The sequence below is a fragment of the Dendrobates tinctorius genome, unplaced genomic scaffold, assembly GCF_039654945.1.
Source record: "Dendrobates tinctorius isolate UK_male_01 unplaced genomic scaffold, ASM3965494v1 ptg000015l, whole genome shotgun sequence".
Taxonomy (NCBI): domain Eukaryota; kingdom Metazoa; phylum Chordata; class Amphibia; order Anura; family Dendrobatidae; genus Dendrobates; species Dendrobates tinctorius.
The window spans coordinates 56,297,108-56,315,565 of record NW_027361683.1 but is presented as its reverse complement, the minus strand read 5'-3'; the positions used below and the strand labels follow the sequence as shown (position 1 = coordinate 56,315,565).

Below are 18,458 nucleotides of genomic sequence, written 5' to 3'. Positions count from 1 at the left end.
AAGTGCTCAGTGTAGAATGCTGGATAAATGTGATCCCCAACATTATGTAAAAGGTACCTAATAAGAGCTTCAACTCAATTCACAAAAAAGTCCCCAGTCATATCAGTCATCTGTTAACAGAAATAAGAGGGGGCTTCCATGTTACTGGTAGTACAAAATGCGCTATGGCTCCTCATCCTCCAAAAGAAATCCAGCAAATTCAGAGCTCCCTAATCCAAATGCCCCCCTCCTTTCTGAGCCCTACATTGTGCCATTAAAAGGTATCAACCACTGAGGACTCTCAGTGGAAACATGAGAAATTGCTGATCAAATTTTAACACTTCTAACTTCCTAACAAAAAAAAATATGGTTGAAAAGTTGTGCTGATGTAAATTAGACATGTAGGAAATATTATTTATTAACTATTTTGTATAACATAACTCTCCTTTAAGCGAATAAGAAATACAATTTTGAAAATTGTGAAATTTTCAAAGTTTTCACCAAATTTCCCATATTTTAATAGATAAACGCAAGTCATATAGAACAAATTTTACCACTAACACTTCACTCAGGATACAGGTTCAACACTGGCATTTGAAATGATTAATTACCCCCATTTTGTGCTTTGGATGCATACAATATAATGATGTTACCTATTTTTGTGGCACTGTATATGTTCTCAATCGGAAAAATTTCCCCCAAGCCATACAGTAAAACTTTTGCAAGAGCCGGTACTAGTTGTGTTGTTGTTATTAAAACGTTAACACAGTTCTTTCTGTGAAAAAAAGAAAACAAGTCTGCTATGTAAGTGCCTAGAGGAAACATCGAAGTAGGGGAGACATTGGCAAAGCTGTTATAATTACACTAAAAGTTTCACATGCCTCAAAATAATTGCATATATTTAAAAGGGAGTCTGTCAGTAGGATTAACCCTCCTAAGCAGTCTATATAGTAGGCATATCGGTAACAGAGAGCTGAATAAAATGATACCTTTTATATCCGAGATGTGATGCTTTACTCCAGAGAAATACATTTTTCTTACATGTAAATGAGCTGTTCAGGGCTATTGGCCGTACACTGAACTGCATGAAAACCTGCCTCCAGAGCGTATTTTTTTTGTTTAACAAGAGGAGATTTTAAAGGGAACCTGCTGAATGTGCTCAGTAAACTACAGACACTGTCAGTTTGGCGCCGTTATACTGATTAAAATGATTGGTGATGAAATTTGTCTTGTGATTGTTTAATCACCTATAGAGGCTACTGCGCAGTCGCCATTTTCATGGAACCAATTTTTTTTTCTACAGCAAAATGGCGCCTACGCAGTAGAGTCTAGCACATTCCGAATTATGCTACTGTGCAGCTGACATTTTGATTAAAGTGATTTTTTTTCCCCCTCAAGAAACTTATAAGGCAAAATCAAATGAAAATATGGATAGTATAGATCGTATCATGCTACAGCGCCGCCGTCTGCATGATGAATGTCATTTTTTTCCCCAAACAATAAGATATGCAATATGTAAAATAGGGAGAAGGTCACTGAGGGATCAGTGACCTGCCAGAAGCCATACTGATGAATACCTAATCAGAGCACCACATGAAGACCCCCCACAGGCCGCCCCGGAGCACGAACATATAATTAACTCAAAACTGAAAATAAAGATTAAACAACCACAAGACGAATTTCATCACCCAGGTATAATTGTAATCAATATAACGGCGCCGACCTGACAGCGTCTGTAGTTTACTAGGCACAATCCTACTGACAAGTTCACATTTAACAGTTTAAGACATGTAGTAGGAGAGTAAAACTGAACACTGTCTCCGTACAGACACATTTGCTGCAGCTCCTATAGCTCTGCTGTACTGCAAGACTGGCTTCCTGTGAGATGAAAGCTGAAGCATCGAGAAGAACCTGCATATGTGTCAGTTACAATCACCGCTCTGCAGTAAGATCAGAAGAACAACAGAGCGGCCATTACACAATAAAATATTAACTCCCATTTTAATTTAAACTAAGCTCATGGATTTCTCCGGAATAGTATATTGGAACACATATCAATTATCATTTTATTCAGCTTCCTATGACCTTTGTAACCATATAGACTGCTTAAAAGGGTTGACCCTGACAGATTTCCTTTCAAAGATGTTGCCTTCCCACAAATTAATGTATAATAACATCCTAATCCAGGACTTCTAGCCATATTGATATGCCCAATGAATTGTAATGGCACTGGAGCTTTGCTAATTCCATTAAGTGCAGGCGCTGGCTATAATAGCACAGCCTAAATGTTGCTGTCCAATCCACTGGGTTGAGGGCTCTTTCACCCCACCAGCACTGCATCGCGGGTGAAGATTCATTGCCATAACATTTGAGTGGCGCTAACAAAAACTCAGGCGTGCCATAAATAAATGCCTGGTGGAATTGCATTTCCCCTTTCTCACTCAAAACTAAATAAATGAAAGTGAGGCATACATATAAACCAAATGTTTCTAATAAAATATACTTGTCCTGCAAAAAGTAAACCACCAAATGTCAAAAGAGAAAAAAGCTCTTGGAAATTTAGTTTTTTACTTTATGAAATGTTCAATTATTGTGCACCGTTAATAAAACAAAATATATATTTGGCATCATCATAATCGCAATAAATTATAGCAACACTGCATTAACTTAAATTACAAAAATAATTGCGAAATTGTGTTTTTCTCTATGTCCTCCCCACCAATATCAGGGTACAGAGTGTGCTGCGTTAGGCTACTTTCACACATCAGGTTTTCGGCGTCAGGCGCGTGCCGGAGCGCCGGATCCGGCAAATGTTTTGTAAAACCGGATGTGACGGATCCGGTTTTCTGCCGGATCCGTCTTGCGCTTGACAGCCAAAACCGGATCCATCTCATCCGGTTTTCGATCCGTTTTTCGACGGATTACGCCGGATCCGGTTTTTAAAATCGCCCCTTGTGGCCTTCCGAACGGGATTGGCTACTGAAAAACTATATATAGCGTGTTCCTACAGCCCTTCTTTGACAGGTTGTAGAGGAGAAAGTGCAGGTTGGAGAGAAGAGCAAGTTAGTGGCGAAGATGGATGTTGTGATTGGAAATATTTTGAAGAATTTGGCGGATTTTACAGCGGAGGCGAATCGTTTGAGGGTGATTGTTCTGGAGAAGGAGAGAGCGAGACAGCAGCGCATCAGGCATCGTAGACGACGTTTGTGGATCCACCCCATCACAGCTAAGAGAATGACACGTGGGGTCTATTCTACACTCTGCATGGACCTTAGACGAAACCCGGATACATTTTTTGGATATGTTCGGATGAAAATGGATAATTTTGATTACTTGGTGGCGCGCATTGCACACCTCATAAGAAAATCGGACACCTATTGCCGCTTCTCTGTTTCACCCGCAGAGCGTCTGATGGTGACTTTAAGGTAAGCCACATTTATTGGATAATGCCTCGCATCAGAGCACACTTTCACTGCAATCTTGTTGGTGATAGTTTGTATCTCAAAGTGTTATAGCTGAGTTTTGGTATGTAATGCTGTGATTTTAAACTAATTGATTGTTTTTTAATTCCCCACATATTTCTTGCAACTGGAGAATCCCTTTCGTCACTGCATTTCCAGTACAGACTCGGGATTTCCACCATATCTGGAATAGTGAAGTACACATGCCGTGCACTGTGGGACTCCTTAGCTGAAGAGTTTTTACCAGAGCCCACAACAGAGAGGTGGATTGAAATTTCAGAAAAGTTTCAACAGATATGTCAGTTTCCGAACTGCTTGGGCGCTGTGGACGGGAAACATATCCGCATTGTAAAGCCAGCCGGATTGGGATCGGAATATTTCAATTACAAGAAATATTTTTCAATTGTCCTCATGGCCATTGCTGACGCGGAATACAAATTTATTGCTGTTGATATTGGGGCCTATGGCCGCTCCAATGACTCAAGTTTTCAAACTGTCTGCCATGGGGCGTAAACTGTATGGAAACACCTTCCAGTTCCCATCCCCTAGACCGCTGCCGCAAACATCTGGTCCACCTATGCCATTTGTCTGTGTAGGGGATGAAGCCTTCCAGCTGTCAGAACACCTTTTGAAACCGTACGGTAGCAGAGGATTGTCAAGAACAAAATGCATTTTTAATTACCGCCTCACAAGAGCAAGAAGAATGGTTGAATGTACCTTTGGTATTCTGACAGCCAAATGGCGGGTCCTATTGACTGCGATCAACCTCAAGACAGAAACTGTGGACGAGGTGATCAAAGCTTGCGTGGTACTCCACAATTTTGTTATCTGCAAGGAACCCATTTCCATTGAGGACACCTCTGAAGAAACTACCTTGCAAGATTACCATGACATTACCACTAGAAGTTCTGTGACGGTTTCAGTAATGAGGGACAATTTTGCACAATACTTTATGTCACCTCAAGGCAGAAGAGTACACTGGCAGGATGACAGAGTGTGAAAGATTTGTGCCATTAACCAAACTTGTGTACCTTCTGTACCAACAGTATATACCTTTGCCAACCAAAGTTGGCTATCTTGTCATGGTCTTACTATTTTTACCTTTAGGCCACAGGTGTGTACCTGGTTGTGTTTTATGCAAAGTATTTCACCTTTTAACAAAAGTTGTGTACATTGTTAGGAAATCATCAACAATAAACACAACTTTTTAGGTGAAATACTTTGCTTCAAACACAACCAGGAACACAACTGTGGCAAAAAGGTAAAATTTATTTACCTTTTACCTACAGTTATATACCTGGTTTTGAGATCCTTTTTACCTTTTAAATAACCTGTATTTAACCTTTTTTTTTTTTTTTTAACATATTTCGCCGCAGAAAGAAATGACAGACAACCATTGTAAAACAATAATTTAACTTTTATTTAAAATTTTTTTTTTTTTGGTAAAATGTTTTTAAAGTGAAAACTTTTTTAATAAAGGTTTGAAACCAAATGGTCATTTTTATTAAAATACACACATTATAAATTTGTGTAGTGTGGGGTGGAAATAGTGCTGGAGGGGCTGCGGGACACTTCGACACTGGGAGTGTGGAGAGAGGACTGGGATCGTGGTGGGGAAGGAACAGTTAGAGGTGAAGGTGTGGAAAAAGCTACAGAATGGGTGGACATGTGGGAGGCAGAACAGGTGGTGGGCGGTGGAGTGGAGGGTTGGGCAGGGACTGTAGGAGCAGATGATGTTGATGGAAAGTTGTATGGGGAAGGAGTTTGGTACGGGGAAGGAGTTTGGTACGGGCCAGGTTGCTGGAAGTGGGGAGATGTCTGGTACTGGGGAGGTTGCTGGTACTGGGGAGGTTGCTGGTACTGGGGAGGTTGCTGGTACTGGGGAGGTGGCTGGTATGTAATAGGAGGGGGAGGATGGAAAGTGGCTGGAGGGGGTGCAGGTGGAGGAACTACTGGGGTGGGAGGAGGAGGTTGGGAGGTAACGTGCTGGAGAGCACCGTGGCACGAATGCATTACATGCATCTGCTGGCTAGGAGAGAGCGTTTCCATGCGCTCCACAACAGACCTGAAAAAGGTGTGGTTTGGCGAAGATCTTGCTTCTGAATGCATGGTTTGCAGAAGTGTCTTCACCTCCAGAATGCTGGAGTTGATCTGCTGAAAGCCTGCGGAGATTTGCTCTGACAAGACTTTTAGACAGTTCTGGAAAGATGCATTCAGATGCAAGAACTCTGGCGCATAAGTCTTTTCCTGACCCCTCTGCCGCTGCCGCCCAGTACCCGCAGGTGTACTAGAGGTGGCAGGGGCAGAAGGGTGGGGTAAAGGGAAAGCGATCTCCTCACCAGCAGCTTCATGTAATGTAGGCGGCCACGATGCTCCTGTGCTGGTGGATGGGACAGATGGGTCGAATGTGTGGGAAGGCTGGGAAGGTGCAGATGTACCGGGGCGGTCGAAGTGTCCCTCGGTGCCGGTCTCCTCAGGGATCGCCTCAGAAGGGTCCAATCGTGCAGGCTCCCGAGTGATGCTCACCGTGCTGTGGAATAAAGAGAAAAAAAAACAATTAAAATACTGACATGGTATGGCCCTGGCTGAAAAAAAAAAAAGTTACATCTAAACATTTTTTTTCACATATGGTGTGTAATATTTACCTTCTGGTGACCATTGTATCCCGGAGGAACGACAGGGCTCGTGCGTACTTGCTCTTGCGTCCTCCAGATCCACTCGGGGCCCGCATCTCTTTATTGAACTCCTTCTTGAAACGATCCCTCACAGACCGCCACCGTTTCACAATTCTGTCCCCTGAAACGAGAAAGGACAAAGTGGTTAGGTGGTTAGTATACAACATCAGTGTTTCCCAAACTCCAGTCCTCATGGTCCCCAGGGGTCATGTTTTCAGGATTTCCATAGTAAATAGAAATCCTAAACACATGATCCCTGGGGACCACGAGGACTGGAGTTCGGGAAACACTGGTTTACATCAAGCAACCGGTACTGTATATACTTACGCTCTTTAATCTGGGCCCGAGCATCGAGGTCCTCCCAGCGGCCCACAAGGAGCGAACAGATTTCCTCCCAGAGTCGTCGGGTAACAATCAGGTCAGCATGGCGGCGGTCAGCCATATTCCATAGCGGCTCCCTTTCTCTGACGAGATCGATGAGGTGGTCAACATCAATTCCTCCATCCTCACCGTCTGAGTCGGGAGCACGCTGTGAAGGCTGTTAAAGTAAAATAGAAAAATAGCAAAATTAGTCACCACACTTAAGACATGAAATAAAAAGTGTACCAAAATTTAACTTAAATATTATACTTACACACTGGTGACCGCCGCGTTGCTGTCGCCGACGACCCTGGGAGGCACTGCAAGGACCTCTTGGCCGAGCACCAGATTGGGAAGACTAGAGAAGAAAAGAAAAAAATGGATGTGTTTGGATGTTGGCATTTGTTTGCTGTGTGAGGTCTGCGGTACATTGTTTTCTATGTGTTGTGTGTAGTGTGATGTTGTGTTTCTGCGTTTGATGCAAAAAACTTACCAATTGTGAGCCCACTCCAGGTGTCTGTCCACCCCTTCCTTCTTCTGAGAGCTCCTCTTCAGCTTGTGATTCCCGTTTTGAAATAAAAGGCAATGAATAGACATATATTACAGAGATGATGGATTTTGGAAATAAAAACTTACCGTCAAACGCTGATGATGCGAGGGAGGGCTCCCAGACGAAGATGTGCTGTCATGTTGCTGGCCAGACTCCATGGCTGTGGGGGGTGGTGCTGCTGTTGCTGCTGCCAGTGCTGCTGCTGCATCTCTTGGGCGGCTGTTCAATAAAGAGAAACAAAGGGCCAATGAATATCTTGATATCCCATGGCCCTAGTTTTGAGGAATGGGGGATTTTATAATTACCGTCTCTCATCTGCTGCTGGACTCCCATCGCGTTGTTCTGCATGTTCCCTTTCCTGCTCCATTTGGGGTGGTGGTGGTGCTGATGGTGCTGCAGTGGTCTCCTGCGCCTGGTTGCTGTCTTTGGTGGCATGTTGGGTGTGGCTGAGGGTCCCACTGTCATGCTTTTATATATGTGTGCTGTGGGCAGAGCTACTGAGCATGCTCAGACTAAAAAAACCGGCGCATCGCGGCGCTCATAGGCTTTCATTGTGTGAAAAAGCCGGACACGCCGGATCCGGCGTGTCCGGCTTTTTCGCCGGAGACAAAAAACGTTACAGTAGCCGTTTTTTCCAGACGCCGGATTGCGACACATTGCCGGATCCGGCGAAAACCGGATGAAACGCATGGCCATCCGGCGCGATCCGGCGCAAATGCAAGTCAATGGGGGGGAAACCTGACGGCGAAAACCTGATGTGTGAAAGAGGCCTTAATATCCTGTTTATTCTCCTCTTACAAGCCCCTTCCAGCTGTTGTTTGGCAAGCTCTGTACTCTATACTTAGTCTGGGTAAGAGCTTTTCTTTTTTGAGCCTCTGCTCTTTCAATAGTACTCAGGCAGGAGAATTCTCATACAAAGACTGCTAGAATATAGTTAATATTGTGGAGCAGCAGTTCAAGTACATGGAATCTGGACACTGTTTATGCAGCATAGAGTGTGGATAAGGAGGAAGCAAAATAATTATGTATATTATAAAAACTTTTAATTTTGCATTGCCTGGGGGAAAATTAATCCCACTCCCTCCTATAGTTAGTGTTTCATAAATAAACAATAATTAACTAAATCTCATGTACTTTAACAAAAACAAACCACTCACAAATCTTCCCACAAAAATAAAAAATAAAGAAAAGCACTTGTGCAGTTCCATTGAAAGAAAAGTTAATGTATCTTTCACACCAGTGCTTACCTTGACTGGATAAGTAGTAAACATTTTAATGCAGTTCCTAACCAGCCATCTGTTAAGGTCTCTATATCAGCTCTCAGCCTCTGGAGAGAATTGCGTCTCTGTGGGCTGAGCAGCGCTGGCAAGGAGAAAGAAATTACTACATTAAATACGGTACATGCTGGGCACTAGAATTCATTTCTGATTATGTGATTAGATGATCGAAGTTGTAGTGTTACAGTAAAATAATGCTCTTTAGAACTTCAATTGACTAAGTAAAAACACTTGTGGCATAAGACATACATTTCTGATGAAATTTAAGTCATGCATTTTGGATTCCTTTGTTTCACCTAAGAGGGCAAGAGTAGGATCTGAGGATCTGCTCCTGTGTTTGACCACACTCACTTCTAAATGAAGGCCTGAGGTTCATCAGTTTTATTTCATTGATATGGATGGGGGCGGGGGAGGATAAGGGATGAGAAAAACAAAAACCTGTTTCTCCACTATCTTCTGCCTGTCAGTGAAAAACAGACGGCGCACAAATGGCGTCCAATTTTTTCACGGACCCCAAGAATTTAATTGTAGTTTGATCCGACACTCGGATCAATATCGAACATGTCTGTGCAAAATTACATATGAATTGCCTCATTAATACATTTATTTATCTTACTCACTTACATAGCACCATTAAAGGGAATCTGTTACCTAATTTTTGGCCTATAAGCTGTGGCCACAGCCATCAGGGGCTTATCTACAGCATTCTGTAATGCTGCAGATAAGCCCCCGATGTAACCTGAAAGATAAGAAAAACAAGTTATATTATACTCACCGGGGCGCGGGTGCGGTGGGTGTCGCAGGTCTGGTCCGGCGCCTCCCATCTTCTAGCAATGACGTCCTCCTTCTTACTTCTGCTGCGGCTCCTGCGCAGGCGTACTTTATCTGCCCTGTTGAGGGCAGAGTAGAGTACTGCAGTGCACAGGCGCTGGACCTCTTTCCCAGATAAAGTACGCCTGCGCAGGAGCCGTGGCAGAAGTAAGGAGGAGGACATCCTCTCTAGAAGATGAGAGGCGCCGGATCAGACGGCAACACCCATCGGACCGGACCCCCGGGTGAGTATAATCTAACTTGTTTTTCTTATCTTTCAGGTTACATCGGGGGGGGGGGGGCTTATCTACAGCAAAACAGAATGCTATAGATAAGCCCCTGATGGCTGTGGCTGCATCGAATATGCCAAAAAATAAGAGACAGATTCCCTTTAACTCCACAGCACTTCACAGACATTATCATTAATGTCCCCATTTGGGGCTCACAATCTAAATTCCAGTGTGCATTTTCCATTATTGTTTTAAAGCATCACTCGAGTGTTTTTATTTTTTCATATTACAGGAATCAGTGCAGAGTGAATGAATTGCTTCTAATCTTTATTATCACTGTGGTAAGAAAGATTAAAAGTCACCTTTTCTGATAGGTGTGGATTCTGTCATCCTGCTGTAGCTTGGCTGAGCGGCAGAGTAGAGGTCAGCAGAGCGAGAGGTGCTAGATGTGGAAGGATAAACAGTTGTGCCTGGCAGATCTGATCTATTGTTGTTGTTTTGTCCTCAAACTGGCCTTGTAGCTCAGTCTTTTAGCTCTTGTGATTTTGATCCACTTAGGGCCCCGTCACACATAGCGACTCACCAGCGATCCCGACAACGATATGAACTTGTCAGGATCGCTGGTGTGTCGCTACATGATAGCTGGTGAGCTGCCAAACAGGCAGCTTCACCAGCGATCAGGACAGCGACACACGGGTAACAAGCGACGCACGTCGCTTAGTTACCCGCAGTGTACGTTAAGATATCAGCGCGCTGGTGCAGGGAGTTGGTAACCAAGGTAAACATCGGGTTTCTAAGCGCCGCACGGCGATTAGAAACCCAATGTTTACTTTGGTTACCAGCTCCAGCTCGCTGATCTCCCGCCTGCCACACGCAGCGATGCGTGCTGGCCAGCGAGAGACCAGCGATCAAAAAAATGTCCAGGCCATTCGAGGACGATCAGCGATACCCGGCAGGGGGGCCGGTCGCTGATAAGTGTCACACACAGCGATCTCGCTGGTGAGATCGCTGTTTCGTCACAAAACTTGTGACTCAGCAGCAATCTCGCTAGCGACATCGCTGTGTGTGACGGGGGCTTCACAATGGCCAATCCTCAGGAATGAGTGTTCGCAGGAACACTATTTCCCAAATAATCAGTCTAAATAGGCTTCCAATCGCCCACAGGGTTACACATTACCTTGTGTAAACAGTAAATGTGCTACTGAGAACTGTCTAGGTCAATGATATTCCAAGAACACTGATCAATCGTATTAACGATCGTTCCGCTAAAATGGAAGTGCAGTTTACATGTTTAAACAGAGGCTGGCATATTAATCGCAGTCACAGGGCAAATTCAGCCTCCTAGCTGTAGAAGTTGATAGCCTTCCAGGACCCAGCGACTTCATGACCACTGGCTTCCTGATCTGTATAACGAATGCTTTTTCAGCACTGTGTATACAGTAATCAGAGGGACAAAATGATGATAAATCATGTCTGCCTTCCCAGTGGAGAGTCTGGCTGTGTCTGCCAACTGGTTCCCCACCCATGCGGAATCTCCTACAGGCTGCTTACTCCGCACTGACCTTTTACAAGGTCAGTGCAGGTAAAGTGTGGACCACTAGATGTTTAAAGACTGTGGGTGGTCCAAAATATATATAAAACACATGCGTGCCTAGATTTAACCCTTATTTTCTTACACTTACCATATATACTCGTGTATAAGACGAGTTTTTCAGTCCCTTTTTTGGGCTGAAAAAGACCCTCTCGGCTTATACACAAGTCATACACCAGAAAGCCGGCAGGGGAGGGGGAACAGGAGACATCATACTCACCCCCTCCTGGCGTCTGCATATCCGGCTCTGCTTCATCTCAGTCCCGGTGTCTGCATCTCCCTTCCTGTCTTCTTCCTGTGCTGATCACATGGTACCGCTCATTAAAGTAATGAATATGGACGTGTCTCCACTCCCATAGGGTTGGAGAGCATATGCATTACTTTAATGAGCGGTACCATGATGCAGACGCCGGGATTGAGATGTAGCAGAGCCTGATACGCATTCGCCGGGACTGAGATGTAGCAGAGAATGATATGCAGACGCCAGGATGGAGAGTAGCACTGGGGGAGGGTGAGCCATGCCATATTCACCTGTCCCCGTTCCACCGCTGTGCTCAGTCTCCCGGGTCCTCTGGCTGTGACGTTCAGGTCAGAGGGCGCGATGACGTGTTTAGTGCATGCCCTCTGCCTGAACAGTCACTGCAAAGAGCTGAGGAAATTGAAGAGCAGTGGTCAGCGACGAGAGGTGAGTATGTCATTTTTTTTTTTTAAATTGCAGCAGCAGCATTATATGGGGGGGCATATATTAATATGAAAAATGTTATGGGCCACCATTAACCTTTGTGCAGCATTATATGGGGCGTATATTAATATGGAGCATATGTTATGGGCCACCATTAACCTTTGTGCAGCATTATATGGGGCGTATATTAATATGGAGCATGCTATGGGCCACCATTAACCTTTGTGCAGCATTATATGGGGCGTATATTAATATGGAGCATGTTATGGGGCCACCATTAACCTTTGGGCAACATTATATGGGGCATATATTAATATGGAGCATGTTATAGGGCCACCATTAACCTTTGTGCAGCATTATATGGGGCATATATTAATATTGAGCATGTTATGGGCCACCATTAACCTTTGTGCAGCATTATAAGGGGCATATATTAATATGGAGCATGTTATGGGGCCACCATTAACCTTTGGGCAACATTATATGGGGCATATATTAATATGGAGCATGTTATGGGGCCACCATTAACCTTTGTGCAGCTTTATATGGGGCATATATTAATATGGAGCATCTTATGGGGCCACCATTAACCTTTGGGCAACATTATATGGGGCATATATTAATATGGAGCATGTTATGGGGCCACCATTAACCTTTGTGCAGCATTATATGGGGCATATATTAATATTGAGCATGTTATGGGCCACCATTAACCTTTGTGCAGCATTATATGGGGCGTATATTAATATGGAGCATGTTATGGGGCCACTATTAACCTTTGGGCAACATTATATGGGGCATATATTAATATGGAGCATGTTATGGGGCCACCATTAACCTTTGTGCAGCTTTATATGGGGCATATATTAATATGGAGCATCTTATGGGGCCACCATTTTACTTTCATTAGTATCTATTTTTATTTTGCTTATACTCGAGTATATACAGTATTAGCTTTAAAGTTTGTGATTTATTAGACTTTATTATTGTATAATACAAAGCAACTTCAAAATTTGTGCAATGCCTTTAAAAGTTACAATAAACGGCAACAAGACTGGTAATACAAAAAGTACACAATGTGAAAGGACTCCAATCATATGCTGCCTTAATTACACATTACTCACTCACCACTGATATTGCCCTTGTATTTCTCATAAACCTCAATCACTTTCCGATAGCGAAATGCCAGCTTTCTCATCCAGTCTATCCCACCTTGTACCCCAGTGCCAGTGGGATGATTCCGGTTCAGTGTAGAACTATTAAATCCATCTGTGGTAAAGCTGTAGTTACTGCAATACAAGAAGGCAATTTAAAACCCACTCAACTCACAACTGAGAATTTAAAAATCAATTATTCAGGCTATGAAATACATAGCCTTCATGTCAGGTTGATCCAAACCCATGTGTAACCACCCTGGTCAGAAATGAACACCTCTGACCCAACAGCCAATTAAACTGGATGTGGATGGAGCACAGCAAAAGAGCACGCCTAACGGAGCACGCCTAATCCCGCTACAATGAACGCATGCAATCCAAACTGCATATACGATAGTTACTCTTTATTGTTCTGCTAATGCTAGCAAAAAAAAAAAATGTAAAGGGATTGCCCAATGCTTTCATATTGGTGGCCTAACCTTAGGATAGATCCATCAATATCCGATCAATGATCAGTTGCGGAGCAGATCACCTGCATAGTGGCCACAGATTCACACTTACATTCGAATAGGGGCAGGTGTGCAGTATACGGGTGCAGCCCCTATACAGTTGCTGGAGTTATACACCTCCATCGATCTATACCGATGGTCTATCTTTAAGATAAGTCAATGCCAGAAGTACTGGATAACCCCTTTAATTGCGAATTTCTACAGTGTTTTTTTGGCAGTGGAAAAAAATGCAGCATCCACATCTAATATTTAAAGCTCAATGTGGGTGTGTATGTATGCATGTCAGGGATTGGCATTCCGCACCGTCGCAGCTACAGCCACAAAATTTGGCAGTCACATGACTGGACCCCGAGAGCGTCATAGGCTATGTTGTGAGGTGAAATTTTAACCCCACGCGTTACAATTCACCAAACAATATTACCCCTATCTACATAATGGGGCAAAAGTGTATGTATGTATTGGCATCTGCACCGTCATAGCTACAGCCACAAAATTTTGCACAGTCACACGTCTGGACCCTGAGAGCGTCATAGGCTATGTTGTGAGGCGAAATTTTAACCCCGCGCATTCCAATTCACCAAACAATTTTGCCCCTATCTACATAATGGGGAAAAAGTGAAAGGAAAAGTGTTGGAGGCAAATGGACAGCTGTCAGATGTGAACAAGGGGGACTTAAAGAATGAGAGCGATGGCGCCAAAGAGTATATACCATACAGTTGCTAAGGTGGGGTCCTGACATGGGATACTCACCACACACGGGGATATGAACACACACACAAAATGCGGCACACACTACCACGTGCTTCAATACATATACCACCCTCAGCTCACATTTCACCACACATACACCAACCTTGCCACATAAAAGTCGAAACACAAAAGTTGCCACTCAAAACTCGCCACGCTGTCATAGAACTGTTTAAAAGATGAAAAATGAGTTGTGATTGGTTGCTATCAGCAACAGTTTTCTTTGTAGACAGTTGAGGTAACTGAGGACTATTAGGGTACGTGCACACGCTGCGGATTGTAGTGCGGATTTGGCTGCGCGGATTTAGTAAAATCCACAGGTAAGTCTGCAGGTCAAAAGACCTGCGGTTTTACCTGCGGATTGCTCTGCGGTTTTTCATCTCCTCAATGGAGGAGATGGCAAACCGCAGCGGAATCCGCAGAAAGAATTGACATGTCAATTCTGCAGTTTCAAAACCGCAGGAAAACCGTGTGGAAAAATCCGCACAGGCTGCACTGCGGTTTTTTATTCCCATAGGGAATAATGGTACTGTACACCGCAGCAAAAACTGCTGCGGATCCGCAGCGGCCAAAACCGCTGCGGAACCGCAGCAGAATCTGCAGCGTGTGCACATACCCTTATGCTTATCATTTCTATGGTGTTATCATCCTTCTGTAAAGCTGGAAAAAACACAATTTATTAACGTGCCAACACAGACCACCCAGACTGCAGGGGGAGCCCAGTATCACACAGGATAGGATTAGATACAAGGCTCAGCAGTCAGTATCACACAGGATAGGATTAGATACACAGCTCAGTAGTTAGTATCACACAGAAGAGGATTAGACACGTGGCTCAGCAGGCAGTATCAAACAGGATAGGATTAGATACACAGCTCAGCAGTCAGTATCACACAGGATAGGATTAGATACACAGCTCAGCAGACAGTATCACACAGGATAGGATTAGATACGCAGCTCAGCACACAGTATCACACAGAATAGTATTAGATACACGGCTCAGCAAACAGTATCACACAGAATAGGATTATATACACGGCTCAGTCAGTATCACACAGGATAACGCCGGGCTCTTCAGCTAGTGTTATATAAATGTAAATGAGTTTTGCATGTTATTGTACAATGGGGCCCCAAGGCAGACAGGTGCAATGGCATCCATCAAGAATATGGTCACTGCCAGACATACACCTCATGATTATATACACATGACAATAGCACGTGTATTTACTGAACCATGGTTTGTATTTACTTGCCTGCTTATTTATATTACGTATTGATTACTCTTTGCACCCCCTGGGTGACCCCACCTTTTATACTGTACCTGTGGCATTTTGTTCTACCTTTTTAATATATATTTTCAATAAAAATATTTTAATTTATACATGGTGGTATAAACTTTCATTTTTCGTGTTACATGATAGCTTTTGCTTTATGAACCATTTCACTGACTGGTCATGACATAACACCTGAGTTTGTTAGTATCAGCATATAGTAGGCACACAAAACCAATATAATATCACAGTGAGGAATGCCCGCATGATATGCATAGTAAGGTATAAGTTACCTGGAACACAAAGGGGACCCACTACACCCAACGCGCTTTTCGCTTGGAATGTCATGGACATTGGATGCGTTAATGTGGAGTGGCTGCGGGCTGCTATTTATAGGCTGGTGAGGGCCAAAATACATGGGCCGCACCAGCCTGAGAATATCAGGCCGCAGATGTCTGCTTTTTCCTTGGCTGGTTATCAAAAATAGGGGGACCACAAGCTATTTACTTTGAAGGGGATCCCACTATTTTCGCTAACTATCCAAGATAAGCAGACTGCTGTGGCCTGGTATTATCAGGTTGGCAAGGTTCATGGATATTGGATCCTTACCAGCCTGAAATACCAGTCCAAGTAGTCTGCTTTACTCTGGCTGGTTAACAAATATAGGGGGACCCCACACTTTTTTTTTTTTTTTTTAATTATTGTTAATTAAAAAGTAGGGGACCTCTCTCTGTGCTTTTCTTCACTTCCTGTGTCGCAAGATTCACCATTATTTAAGTTAATTAACTAAATTAATTAAATATTATATAAAATTAGTATACATGAGCAGTAAGCTGCGTGCAGGCACTTAATACGAATGTGATTAGGAAGATAGATGCAGTAAAACTGCATTAATGATAGTGAATAGGTAATTTATGCAGCGGAGTCGGAGCGTCTCCGCTACAAAAATGGACATATTGTGGTCTTGAAAGACGCTCCACATGACCATCTCTGCGGGTGAGCCGCGGGCATTGGTGCACACATAGTGGGCATGGGATTTCTTGAAATCCCCTCCACTATGCTGTAACAGCTGGACGCTGCAGGTTGGATGCTACGGATGTACGCAGAATCCAACCCGCAACGTTTACTGACCTTGGGAACATACCCCAACATATCTGCAAACAGGAAATCACTTTTTTTTCCTTCCCAGAAGCCAACTTTCAATTAACTTTATTTCAAGTGACCAAAAAGAAAGCATTCAATGAAAAAACGCATGTGGAAAAAACGCATCAAAAATGCTGGTGACACCTCAGATGCAGATTTCACCTGTATCAAATCCTGAGCCATTCCTGATCATGTGCACATACCTTTACTATCACTTTTATCTAACAATCTCTGCTCCATATTCTGCTGCTGGTCTTCAAAAATTTAAGATAAGAAATTCTGAACTTCCAGTGGTCAGACTAAAAGGAACCTTTCATTCATGCTACCCAAACCATAAGCAGCAGAACTCAGTGTTGTGGGTGTTGTGGTGTTATAGGAGGCATGAATGCTTTACTCTGAAATGCTCTTACGTTTCAGAGAAAAGATATACCGTATTTTTCGCTTTATAAGACGTTCCAGATTATAAGACGCACCACAAATTTTGAGGAGAAAAATAGGAAAAAACTTTTATTAATAAAATGGTGGTGCCTCTTATAATCCAGGAGTCTTATTGCTTACCGGGGGGTGGTGGCTGCGGTGAAGCGGGGTCCCAGGGTCGCTGCAGGAGGAGGCAGGAGTGGGGTGATACTGCAGGCCGCAGGAAGGGATGAGAGGTTGCTCCGATGTGCAGTGCGCTGCCAGGGGGGCTCGTGATGCTGCCAGGGGTCTGTGCTGCTACCATGGGGGCTCGTGCTGCTATCAGGGGGGCTTGTCCTGCTGCCAGGGGGCTGTGCTGCTATCAGGGGGACTTGTGCTGCTGACAGGGGTCTGTGATGCTACCATGGGGGCTTGTACTGCTATCAGGCGGGCTTGTGCTGCTGCCAGGGGGGTCTGTGCAGCAGCCCGGGACGCTGCCGACACTTACCGGGTATAGGCCGCAGGGGTGTCTGGGCGTCTCCGGGTGTCCGTCGGCGCTGTGTGTGTCGCCGGGTGCCCAGCCGTGTCTCCACGTGCCCAGCGGTGTCTCCGGTTCCCATCCCGGGGCTCTGCCGACATTTTGCGACAGGCCAGAGCCCCGGGGCTCCCTCTCGGTTCCCTCTGTATTGGCTGGCTCCAGCAATATGGCGGCCGCCGCCGGGGACGGCACATGCGCTGATGGTGATCTCGGGACTGAGATCTCGAGGGATGAGATTTCAGCGCTGAAATCTAATATTTTATAGATTTTTGAAAAAAACAATATTTTGAGTTCTTAGTTACATTTGTACAAGGATTAAAGTTGGGTTCTCCATAGGTTCCTAACTTTTAAGTGTGATTTTCTAAATACAGTCTCATCCTAGGCTGTAAACTCTCACGAGCAGGGTCGTCTTATTTTGCTTTAACCCCTTCCTGACATCTGACGTACTATCCCCGTCCATGGGACCCGGGCCCCTATGCCCATGGACGGGATAGTACGTCATAGCGATCAGCGGTGCTCTAAGGGGGGAGCACCGCTGATTGTGGCTGGGTGTCAGCTGATTATCACAGCTGACAACCGGCACTATGTGTCAGGGGCATGTTAACCCCTGGCACACTGTGATCAAACACAATCGCAGTGTACCGGGGGTTTAGGGAAGCATCGGCAGGGAGGGGGCTCCCTCCGTGCTTCCCTGAGAACCCCGAAGCAGCGCGATGTGCTGCACAGGCCGCCTTCCCTGCAGGTCTCCAGATCCAATATGGCGGCTGGGACCTTCGGGGGCCTGCAGGGAGCCGGCTTCCTCACTGCCTGCAGAGTGCAGGCATGAGGAAGCCTGCTGCAGTGCCTGTGTGAGATCGCTGATCTGTCACAGTGATCTGTGATGTGTTAGATCAGCGATCTGACACACGACAGTTATGTCCCCCCTGGGACAATGTAATAAAGTTAATAAAAAAAAAAGTGTAAAAATAATTTATATATAAAAAAAAAAAATTCATTTTCTGGAAATAAAAAAAACAAATAAAAGTACACATTTAGTATCGCCGCGTCCGTAACGACCCGCCCTATAAAACAGTCCCATTAGTTAA

The 18,458-nt window shown here is 44.4% G+C and overlaps 2 protein-coding genes across 7 annotated transcripts in view; one reads left to right on the top strand and one right to left on the bottom strand.

Annotated features, from left to right (window-relative positions):
* Positions 1 to 18,458, bottom strand: part of EYA3 (EYA transcriptional coactivator and phosphatase 3) — a 471,672-nt gene that overhangs the window by 4,218 nt on the left and 448,996 nt on the right. For all 5 annotated transcript variants that reach the window (XM_073564579.1, XM_073564578.1, XM_073564576.1 and 2 more), the window contains 3 exons: positions 12,744 to 12,904; positions 8,273 to 8,387; positions 633 to 754 (listed from right to left, as the gene is read on the bottom strand). In XM_073564579.1, the coding sequence (XP_073420680.1) occupies positions 633 to 754; positions 8,273 to 8,387; positions 12,744 to 12,904 (398 nt within the window). The remainder of the gene's footprint in view (positions 1 to 632; positions 755 to 8,272; positions 8,388 to 12,743; positions 12,905 to 18,458) is intronic.
* XKR8 (XK related 8) overlaps positions 1 to 18,458 on the top strand; it is a 334,294-nt gene that overhangs the window by 306,925 nt on the left and 8,911 nt on the right. The window lies entirely within an intron of this gene.